A 12244-nucleotide genomic window follows, 5' to 3' on the forward strand; every position below is an offset into this window, starting at 1 on the left:
TGATAACATTTACTTAAAGCAGTAGTCTCCAACCTTTTTGGGCCCTTAGCTGCTCGCGACAAAATAAACCATCTGAAGGGCTACTAAAATTAAAAAATAAAATAATAAAATCTGCATAATAACCAAAAAATGCCCTTTACACATTATGCCACACACTGTAATGCCCCTGACACATTATGCCACACACCGCAATGCCCCAGACAAAATATGCCACACACTGCAATGTCCAATATGCTGCATACATACCTCCCAACACTGGCGGTAGAGGAGAAGGGACATCTGTGTGTGCTGAAGGCTGAAATTAGGTAGATGACCTACTAACGTGGTACTCCTGTGAGGCCACATCCCCCATTTTTTCAGCAGCTCTGAGAGCTGCTGATGGCCCAGTCACAGAGAAATGAGGGAAAGGAGAGAGACGCGCATTGCGCTCTCCTCCCCTCAGGATGGTAGCGGCGGCAGAAGGAGGGACAGGAAGGCGGATGGATGAAGGGACAGGCAGTTGAGCCACCCGGATCACTACCACGAGCTACCAGTAGCTCACGGGCAGTGAGCGACGGGTTGGCGACCACTGACTTAAAGCATAGCATGCTGTTTATAGGACTTTACAATTGGGAACACAGCCGTAATAAAACAAGCAAGGGCAAGAAGGGGTCAAGGGCTCTGCACACATGCTTACACTCTACAGAGAAATCAGGACTCAGGAGGTGCTTTGCTAATGCAAAGCTGCAGCAACCCCTGCTGGGCACCTGTTCACAGCACTTGCAGGGTGATATTGAACCTTTGTGGGGGCCACCGGGTGAACTGCCTCTGCCCCCTAGGGTGACCAACTCATCTCTTTAATCCGGGACACATATTAATTACACAGGTTCTGTGGCACTTTAAAACAAGGTGAAATGGAGTCTTGAGGTGTGGTAGTTTAAAAGCAGGTGAAAGCCAGCCACAGAACCTGTGTAAATAATATGTGTCCCGGATTAAAGGGATGAGTTGGTCACCCTACTGCCCCCCCCCCTCCCTTAATCCGCCACTGATGTAAGCGAGTTTGGCAATGCTTAGAACCTTTCAACATTGCATGGTAGATGGTGTTATGTGAGTAAGTTGGTTGCAGTATAAGATTGGTATACTTTACGCAGAGTTTCTGCCGATGTAACGTTAGCATACCATGGCTGACCTCAGTGTCCACAAGCGAGCACCAGATCTATTCCATTAGGAGGCATGTAGGCATGTCAGACTATGGCCCTCCAGCTGTTGTGAAACTACAAGTCTCATCGGTACTTATGTAATATCTGGGCTCCTGTTTTTCTTATGAGACCGCGTCCGCTCGCCACGCTTCGGGCTCGCCACACTATATAAAATCAACTCCATGCGTAGTTGGATAGTAGGGGTATGAAAAAATGGGGTGCATTTAACATGGGAGCCTAGATAATACATAAGTACCGTCTCATCATGCCTTGCTACAGTTTTGCAGGGAAAGATAAAACTATGGCAAGGAAGTCTAGTTTCAAAACAGCTGGCCACAGTTTTGGCCATGCCTGGTGTACAGTGTCTAGGTCAGTGGTAGCCAACTACGGTCCTCGAGAGCTACCAACAAGTCACATTTTCCAGACAACCTAGATGCTGCAAAGGTGCATTCATTACTAGCTGAAAACTGTTCAAAGATCCACAGGTGGAGCCAATTACTTCACTTGTGATTCTGTGAGGAGATCTGGAAAACATTAACTGTTGGTAGCTCTCGAGGACTGGCGTTGGCAACCCCAGATCTAGCCAGTGCGTAGTTCCCACAGCCCTTTTTAAGGGTAGAGGGAGTATGTGTATGTATGTATACATGTATGTATGTGTATAATATATATATATATATATATATATATATATATATATATATATATATATATATTTATTGGTCTCTTGCTTTGTATGCTAACCCCGTATGCTGCCGAGTACCTCGGACAGATGAACGGCATAAATATCTAACCCTAAATACTCACCCTGCATACTGCCAGGAACACTGGCTGGACAAGTGGCATAGGTGTTTTACATATATAACGGCTACCCTCACTTGTGGGTCTGCAATAGGAGCCAGTTTTCCATGTCACAGTAGCCCAACCATCACCTATTATGTACAGGCTTGTGGTTTCTTACATACCGTTTCCAGTGCAATACCACTCCTGATTAAAGGAGGTATATATAATAGTGCCAGCAAGAGAACGGACACCTCTGTAATTCTAAAACTAAGGGGTGGTTCCCAATTGCACTACCTATAAGATAATATACATACTGAATTTTTTATTAATTTACACCGTACAGCGAGATAGACACCATTATTTAATTAAATGTGTACAGTTTAAAATAACACATTGAGATACAGAAAACTCAAAATGTTATTTAATAAAGACACTGGTAAACTGTCCGATTCTTTACTGAGACAGAAAGTGATACAAAGTGTATTGTCCTGTGTGACTGATACTATATTGCTATCAAGCAAACACTGTTCAATACTAATCAGGAATACACAGAAAATGCTGAACTAATGTCACTTATTCTGCTTTCACACCACAAAACCTGTTTAGAACAAAAGTTTTTAAGTCTTTGGCGCTAGAGACCAGGTGCTGTATCTTGTTCCCCTGCAGCCACCACAAAAGAGGATTGCCAACCTCTAAAAGAAACAGAGTATGCAAAGAAAAATGCGGGGCGCTCAAGGGTGAAGAAAACTGACAGTTTATTAAAAACAACACACAATAATAGTACCAATAAACATACAATGCATTTAAAATCACAATAAATGGTGCACCATTGTACCTTTCTCTGAGTTGTAAGCGTAACCAAATGTTGGGGATTTAATCTCATAGGTCAACCAATTGAGTCCCAGTGCAATTCCTGATAAGGACTACAAACGTCCAAATTGGCAGTTGTGGATCTCAAATGTGGACTGTAAAGCGCATTGATTACTTTGACAGAAAACGCTGATGGAATCTTTAAGTGCCCGTGCAGGTGGAGGGCAAGGACTTCTGTCGGGTAACTGGGTGACAGTGTCCGTCCTGCCTCCGCTGTGTGTTGGTTGCACGGCAATGTATACAGTTAGTGCGGTCAGTACTTGACAAAGTTGCGCCGCAGCGCTTGCTCACCCCTGGATGCCGTTCGGCTGTCTCAGATGTATACACAGGATCAGCCTTTGGAAATGTCCCGACAGCAGCCGCCTCCTTCGCTGCAGACTCTTAGGCTGTGCAGCCCACACGGCGCTCTGTCACTGCGTCCGCGAAGATAGTGTATGTCTGCGGCAGATGGATGAGGCAGGATCGGCGCTGATATTGTAGGTGAGACGGCGGCAGGGGTGTCCTTCTCTGATGTCCTTTGGGGAACGCGTTTTGCCGCACACAGGGCGGCTTTCTCAACCTTCCTGGTCGAGTACTGACCGCACTAACTGTATACATTGCCGTGCAACCAACACACAGTGGAGGCAGGACGGACACTGTCACCCAGTTACCCGACAGAAGTCCTTGCCCTCCACCTGCACGGGCACTCAAAGATTCCATCAGCGTTTTCTGTCAAAGTAATCAATGCGCTTTACAGTCCACATTTGAGATCCACAACTGCCAATTTGGACGTTTGTAGTCCTTATCAGGAATTGCACTGGGACTCAATTGGTTGACCTATGAGATTAAATCCCCAACATTTGGTTACGCTTACAACTCAGAGATAGGTACAATGGTGCACCATTTATTGTGATTTTAAATGCATTGTATGTTTATTGGTACTATTATTGTGTGTTGTTTTTAATAAACTGTCAGTTTTCTTGTTCACCCTTGAGCGCCCCGCATTTTTCTTTGCAAAACCTGTTTAGACCCGGTATTTAAAACAGGTCAGAGCAAGTTAAAACCCCTTTCATACCGCACGTAAATACCGGGTCTCAAGCAGGTTTGTGGTGTGAAAGCATCTGGAGAACAGGACACACAGTAGCTATGGCTACACCAGGCTGCTGGTGTCACCACAGTCAGGCTGAGAGGAGCGTGATAGAATACAGCAGATCGGAAGCAGCATCCCTGGCATGGCTACAGGCAGGTGGCAATACCCGCATGCTGCGCTGCTCACTACAGATCCCTGATGCACTTATCCCGCTCCATGCATATGTAATGAGCAGGTCCACTCATGACATATGTAATGAGTGGGTCCCCGCTCATTAAATATGCACAGAGCGGGACCAATAGTGCTCACTGCTGCCTGGGTACCATTTCAGACTGCAAAAAAAATGGGTCTGAAACCGGTAGGACCCTGCTTTTTTTACCGTTTTAAAATACCGGTTATTTTAAAACGGTAAATTAACTCTGGACCTTTCAGACACATATTACCGTTTGAAACTGTAAAATAAAAATGGCAAAATACCGGGTAATAAGTGCGGTCTGAAAGGGGCATGAGTCAAGAATGATGCTGGTTAAATGTCAAAACCTTTATTGAGACAGAAAGTGATTTAAGTGTACTGCATGCTCTTGGCTTTTAGAGACACAGCTGGGAATGTCACACTACACTATGTGCTACTCTGTAAAGGTTGCAAATAAGGTTTGGGTAGTGTATCTACTGCCTGGGGCAAGTTGTAGAGGCTGCAGGCAAGAACCACTCACACATTACAGCAACTCTTTTTTATTATTAACCACGCTCTATGACCAGGACAGAACATGTAAGGGGCCGTGGAACCGTCACTTGGTTACTACCAGCGATTTTCCCAGTACAGTGGTCACACGGTCCCAGCAGAGTCCAGTAAATACCCCCCTGGGGCCGGGAGAACAGGTGGATTAAGTGACAAAACCAAGGCAAGTCCCAGGCCTGGTAGAAATCTGCAAGCAGTGATCGCTTTGGCTCAACAGATCAGGAAGTGGACTCAGCGTCTGGTGGGGCGCCATTTTGTTCTTTATAAATCGGCTCATCTGGGCCACGGAAGGTTTGGTCATATTCTAAGGTGTCATCGAGATTATCTGGGCCCAGCCGATTGTGTCTGGTTTTATCTACAGAGACCTAAGAGAAATAATAGAAATGTATGTCACAGCCATGTACAAGCCAACAGTATAGTGCAGAAAGTGAGTATATACTCTAAGGGGTAAATTTACTAAGATGGGAGTTTGGTTGCTATGGGCAACATCCCATCTTCAATAAGTCAGATTCTAGTTATTTATTTAGTACCTTCTAGAAGATAAAATCTATAGAATTTGATTGGTTGCCCATAGAAACATCCCATCTTCAATAGAACTCTCACCCCGGTTGTGTCATTAACAAGGCCCTATTCTGCTAATTAACAACACAATTACACTATGTTCTGGAACAACCTGTGGCTGTACAGCTGTATCGAAACTACAAGTCCCAGCATGCACTGCCAGTGTTTGACTATTCGGTTAATGCTAAAACTTTGGCAGGGCATGCTGGGATGTGTAGTTTCACAACAGCCGGCCAGGTCGATTCCAAAATATAGACTAGAGACCAATAAGCATAAGCTTACAAGCGGACATCACCTCATCGTCCGAGTCTTCTGCTTCCACCAACATCCAGGCCGGGATTTCCATTCCGTAATCTGGGTAACTTAAAACATGGGAAAATATAAATAATTATTATTTGACACTTCACGCGTTATATCATGTGCCTCAAATTAGGTCACATTTACAATACTGATAATGCCTGGGGCTAAACAAAGGGACCCATACAGCACGAGGCTGTGCAGCATGTGGAACTATAAATACCAGTACCGTCGACATGGAAATTGTTGACACATGAAAGAGTTCCACCTGAGTTTTCAATTTTCAGTGTACCACCGCACGCCATGCTTCGGGCTCAGGGCCTCGCTGTGATTGGCACACATATTTTCCCTCCATGCCCTAGTGGATGGTAGGGTATGAAATACCCTCCAACATGACCCATTCCATTAGGTACAAACTGCTCTGTTCCTGGACTTCCCTGCCAGTGGCAGTTACAGATGTGGGGCTGCAGCACAGACCAATATTCAAACAGGGGAGCCACACCTACTGCCACCTCAAACATCACTGTCCTGGACTCACTGGCAGTTGATGTGACCCCCCTCTTTGAATTTTGGACTGTGTTAGAGTCCAACCTCTGTAACTGCCACTGGCAGGGAAGTCCAGGAACAGAGCATTTTATACCCAACGGAATGGGTCATGTTGGAGGGTATGATACCGCCTGTCGGCACAAGTCGGCTCAAATAAACGTGAAAAACTAATTTCAGCCCTTTGTCTGCCGACCTTCCAATTGTCGGCCTAATACTTGTGTCAACCTTCCAGCCCCATCGACCTTAGCCATGTTGACCTAAGCCATGTCAACTTTAGTGGTCAACCTATTGTAGGTCAGTTATAGTGTCAACCTAGCGACCATATCCCCTCTAGCCGACAGCAGTGTAGACTAGGGGACCGTAGCCATGCCCCAGGGTCCACTGCACATGGACAGGTCCTGGTGATGCACCGTACACACACTGCACCCATTATGCAGGCACCTAATGTGCACAGAGACACCAGCTGTGGATGAGGGAACTCCAGACTTCCAATGGGAGATTTCCAGTCCTCACATAATCTGACTCCTCCATGCTAGTGATCACACTGGCAGAACTAAAGCAGCATTATATCAGGGCTACCTGCTATGCACTCACCTCTCATTCAGGGCAGGGTGTAATGATTGTGCTGAGGGACATTCAGGGATTTGTAAGGTGGGATCATTAACTTTAACGAGCTTGTTAAAGAGCTGTTTTGTAAGCTCCCGCCCACTGTTACAGGTGTTCAGATAATCCAGCGCAGTATTGATGTTGTTAATGCTGAGAATGATCACAGCTACTCCCATGGGTTCTGTAAGCAGAGTAGGGAGACACCGTGTGGCCATGGGGGATATTACATGCAAATATTATGGAGTTTAGAGATGGGTTAAATTTGCTCTAAGGGCCTGATTCAGACCTGTTGGCAAGGCTGCCATTTTTGCAGATGGACAAAACCGTGCTTCACTGCAGGTGGGGCAGATGTAAAATGTGCGGAGAGGGTTAGATCTGGGTGGGGTCTGTTCAAATTGAAATCTAAATTGCAATGTAAGAATAAAGCAGCCAGTATTTACCCTGCACAGAAACAACATAACTTCCCCAAATCTACCTCTCTCTGCACCTGTTACATCTGCTCCATCTGCAGTGCAGCATGGTTTTGTCCATCTGCAAAAATGGCAGCCTTGCTAACAGGTCTTAATCAGGCCTTTAGTCAGAGCTGTATGTAATTTGCTCTAAGTGCAAATGTACGAGGGTGAGTCAGAAATTACCCGCACTTTGAGAAAAGACAAATACATTATTTTTCAACCTAATCTCCAATACACTTTGGCCCTTATTCTAGTTGACTCGGACGGATGCGTATTTTCGGACAGGAACCGAGTGTTCTTAGCCCCGCCTACCGTACGGTTCGCTCACACCGTCCGAACGCGGTAAGACACTGAGCGAATGGACCGCGAGTGGATGTTTCGTGTGAACAACTCCCCCATCTGTGGGAACCTCCCCCATCCTCCGATGGTCGCCGACCAACGAATGATGGACCGAGCAGTCAGGCAGCACCGAGTGCACCAGACCACTCAGACATTTCTCCGTATGAAAGCAGGGATATTGGCGGGCAGCTGACATCCGGCTGTCAGCTGTCCGCCCCCCACACGTGCGTCACGGCCGGATTACCATACCGTAGTTTTTATGGGAACGTAATGAGCCCAAACAGCCCTTCACGCCGCTCTCCACCCCCTGCTCGGAACGTCCGTGTTCGGATGTGCGACGCGTTTGTAAATGCGCAGATACGCCACTGCACATGCGCAAATACCCAACATCGGCCGTCCGACCGCACACGGAGCCGTCGGACTCAATCAGATTAAGGGCCTTTGTCCATCTGTCAACAAGCTTTCGTATTCCCTCATTATAAAATGTTCTGGGCTGAGCTGCGGGGCACGAATGCACCGATGTCTTCTCCTCTTCTTCAGACGCGAATCTTCGGCCTCTCAGGGCTTCTTCCAGGGGACCCAACAGGTGACAGTCCAATGGGACAAGACCAGTGGCGTACAACTACTTCTTCATCACCCACATACCTATCACAGTAAGATCTGAGCACACTCACCAAAGTGAGTTCACTATTATCTATAGAAGATTAGTTGCATGACAGTAGCACCGCAGTTCAAGTGGTGGAGGGATGGGGTGGGCCTTCATTCCCGTCAGCTTTGTCTGTGTACACAGCAGGACCCCTCATGTACCAAAGTGTGGATATGCGGCCGATCGATTAAACTACGTTTGCCACATTCTTGAAGTAGCGTGGCCATGTATTATGAGGGTACAACCGAGAAAGTAATACATCGAGCGGCCTATCCAACTGCAGTAATGTCCTATATGCCGGGGTCCGGAAAGCAGACGGGGAACTATACTTCTGTGTATATTATCAGCTGCTTTCACATTAATAATGGAACCTGGTTCCAGGGGACAGCGAAAATCAGTTATCTCAGTAAGTGACGCGACCCTCGTTCAGCTGTAACATTACACAGCGCGACGTCCCGGTCATACACATTCCGACAGGACATTTATTGTGGCTTACTGTGACTTCTTATTACCGCGTTGTTCACATATATATCACGTCAGCTGTGCAACACAGGATACAGTCATTAGGTCGGCAAGCATTGGGTCGACACCATTAGGTCAACATGTCATTAGGTCAACAGTCAAAAGATCGACATGGGGCTTTTCACTGTTTTTTTTTACCCGAATGTTAACACAGTCGACATGGACACTGAAACGTAGCATGTTGACATAACTGCTGGAGACCTAATGATCCATACCCGTGCCACACATCGTTCTGTGTGTACAGGTGATCCGCCAACCGCCCCTACAGCCGATGCAGGAGCCGCCAGTGATTGACAGCTCAATGGGCTGGCACATGGAAATGCACCCGCCCAGTTTAGATGTCAATCATGATGGATCGGTGAATGCGTATGGAGAACGCGCTGCCCAGTTCAGATATCTACTAGTGTGTAGCCAGGTTTATTATGGTAACTTGTGACGTTGCTGTAACAGGGGTCAGTTATTGGAGATGGCCTATTACATTGTATCATTTGCTCATGCATAAAGTAAAATTGTACATTTGTTAAAATCACCTGGGGATGGGTGTTCGGGGGGTGGCCATGTATTCATATATGGCAACAGAAACCTTGGGGGCCGGTACACTGTGCTAGGGCTGTTGAGCCTGACAAGATGTTGGACCTGAAAGGTGTAATGTATAAGTTATATGTGTTATATACATTTCCCACCATTAGTTGGTACATAGGGGCTCTTACAAACTTTTGCTATTGGGCCAATGACTAGTTACAGAGGCAGAACTCTGGGAGGCAATGGAGTCATCTGCCGCCGGGCTCCTGCTCCCAAAGGGGCACCTCTCCCTGGAAGTTTAAATCAGTTATTTAAAAGCCAACAATATTGCTTCTGTGGCTGAGTTCTGAAATATATGTTCTATCTATCTATATTCTGAACAGAAATATATATATTTTATATAAGGTTATATAGGGGGGGTGTGAAAGCAATACATAGAACGGCCTATCGGACTGCAGTAATGTCCTATATGCCGGGGAACTATACTTCTGTGTATAGTGTACATTGCTGAGAATATTATCAGCTGCTTTCACATTAATAATGGAACCTGGTTCCAGGGGACAGCGCCAATCAGTTCTCAGTAAGTGACGCGACCCTTGTACAGCTGTAGCATTACACAGCGCGACGTCCCGGTTTTGCACATTCCGAGAGGACATTTACAGTATTGTGGCTTACTGTGACTTCTTATTACTTTTATGTGGCCGATATATGTTCTAGGACCCTGGCACCGGTCTGAGAAGGATTATTCCCTCCAACCTTATTTTTCCTTTGGAAATCAGTTGTTAAACTTTGTTTTTACTTTTTCTTGTTTTTAGATTTTAAATATAGAACAGCCTCCGAGTCTGCAGACAGGAAGTAGTAATCTTCTAGAAGGTGCTAAATAAATAAGTATAATCCGACTGGTTGCTATGGGCAACATCCCATTTTCAATAGAACCCTCATCCTACCTCACAGAGCCTGGATCCATATAAGTACAAGGTCACTAGAACAATGACAGAGTCCACCATTGGCCCAGTGAAGAGCAGGTTTGCGGGTCTTATACGGCAGATGAGGTTCCGGTTCATGTTGCTGTTTATACGTCTGCATTTGGCATTGGTTTTTAAAATATTACAATGATGGGGTTCTTACCACACTTTTTGGTACTTATGTATTATCTGGGAGACCGATTTTTTCCTTGCATGCCATTGCTTAAGGCATGCGATGCTTCATTGTAAAGACCCGACTTTTTATTGTATAGTCACCCATGGGTGATTTCATACCCCCACTATCCAACTACGCATGGAGATGATTTTATATAGTGCAGCGAGCCCGAAGCGTGGCGAGCAGATGCGGATTACTTAACATGTATTCTGCGTCCCTTCACGGGGCTCGCTGCGCTCGCCACACTATATAGAATCATCTCCATGCGTAGTTGGATAGTGGGGGTATGAAATCACCCATGGCTGACTATACAATGAAAAATCGCATTGCATGAATTGTACGCCACTATATTGCATGCGATGCGATGAAAAAAAATCGGGTGCCCAGATATTACACAAGTACCCACTTTTTATGTAAGGTGTTGGCCTAACGTATAAACTATTCTGACAGAATTATCCAGCATTTCAATGCCAGGGTCCTTTTGCCAATTCCATTCTGACCCCTTGGTCACACAGAAAGCAAATTAGCGGGTCAAGCTTTTCGATCGGATAGTTTGCCTTTTGAGAAGGAGACTTTTTTTTTGTGTCCCCTGGGAATAAAAATCGACCCAGGTTGACCCTTTCACACAATAAAAAAAAAAAAAAAAAAAAAGGTTGCACGTTGAAAGGCAAAATTACCAGGTAGAAATGTGGACCCAGGAATTTGCCATCACCTGCTTCCATGAGAAACTACACAGAGGGTGAAGTTACTAAGACGTGTATTCTACTTCACATGTGATGTTGCTATGGGCAACCAATCAGATCCTGTCTACTATCTTCTAGAGCAGGACAGGCCAACCTGTGGCTCTCCAGATGTTGTGAAACTACAAATCCCAGCATGCCTTGCCACAGTTTTGCTATAAGGGAGTGTTAACTGTGGCAAGGCATGCTGGGATTTGTAGTTTCACAACATCTGGAGAGCCACAGGTTGGCCTGTCCTGCTCTAGAAGATAGTAGACAGGATCTGATTGGTTACCCATAGCAACATCACATGTGAAGTAGAATACACGTCTTAGTAACTTCAGCCTCTGTGTATTCTACTTCACATGTGATGTTGCTATGGACAACCAATCAGATCCTGTCTACTATCTTCTAGAGGGTGCTAAATAAATAAGTAGATTCTGATTGGTTGCCCATAGCAACATCACATGTTAAGTAGAATAACACATTCCACCAGACTGTCCTTATTCACCCAAAAATTAATCTTCATCTCAAAACAGATGGAGGAAACGGCTTCATGAGGATTCATCTGTTGACCTAGAAGCCATCTTATAGTGGTCTGTGAAGTGTTGTAGACGTTATTGATGATCTTCATGGGATCGACCTAGCGACTGTATCCACATGCGATACGGAATGCTTGTATATGTGCGTCTGGCTTCACAGCACTTTGTATACATAGTCAGACTCAGGGCCAGATGTATCAAGCTTCAAAAAGTGATAAAGTAGAAGAAAGTGATAAACAATCAGCTCCTACCTCTCATTTTTCAAAGTCAGCCTGTAACATGACAAGTAGGAGCTGATTGGCTGGCTGTTTATCACTCTCCACTTTATCACTTTTTGAAGCTTGATACATCTGGCCCTCAGTCATATACAGTTACAGAAGTATCACATATAAATGAACCGGAGCAGTCACACGGAGCCACTGGTCACATGGCATTTATGCCAAGAGACACATTTTCTGGGCAATGACTGTGCCAGTTTTGTTACAGTACCTAGAGCACTGAGAAGGATTGTATCCCGCCCCGGAGGACTATTGTATTAGCCAACATCTGTAGCCGGAATGCAATAACCAATCATTACCCCTTCATCCAGGTATCCCAATGATATTGCATTGGTAGCTACACACATCACACACAACAATTGGCTCAGTGGTTAAGAGCACCATCTACACATTACTATAATTAACTTAAATTACAGAAAAAGTTTCCTTCAACACACA

The 12244-nt window shown here is 45.4% G+C and overlaps 1 protein-coding gene across 1 annotated transcript; it reads right to left on the minus strand.

Moving 5' to 3' along the window:
- Positions 1–4423: 4423 nt before the first annotated feature.
- On the minus strand, positions 4424–6822 carry LOC146036964 (uncharacterized). The gene is made up of 3 exons (XM_083160792.1): positions 6635–6822; positions 5493–5559; positions 4424–5001 (listed from the first exon to the last, which is right to left on the minus strand). Exons 1-3 carry the CDS (start codon positions 6820–6822, stop codon positions 4855–4857), a joined length of 402 nt encoding a protein of 133 aa, XP_083016918.1. The 3' UTR covers positions 4424–4854.
- Between the last annotated feature and the right edge of the window lie 5422 nt (positions 6823–12244).

Source organism: Crinia signifera, chromosome 9 (genome assembly GCF_055691185.1).
Source record: "Crinia signifera chromosome 9, ASM5569118v1, whole genome shotgun sequence".
NCBI classification, from domain to species: domain Eukaryota; kingdom Metazoa; phylum Chordata; class Amphibia; order Anura; family Myobatrachidae; genus Crinia; species Crinia signifera.

What these genes read in the sequence shown, in the direction of transcription:
- LOC146036964 (XM_083160792.1), bottom strand. Translation starts at nt 6,822, where the DNA reads ATGGGAGTAGCTGTGATCATTCTCAGCATTAACAACATCAATACTGCG. An exon ending in CACCCTGCCCTGAATGAGAG is followed by an intron (nt 5,560 to 6,634) that starts GTGAGTGCATAG and finishes CCATGTTTTAAG; the next exon opens with TTACCCAGATTACGGAATGG. An exon ending in CAGAAGACTCGGACGATGAG is followed by an intron (nt 5,002 to 5,492) that starts GTGATGTCCGCT and finishes TATTTCTCTTAG; the next exon opens with GTCTCTGTAGATAAAACCAG.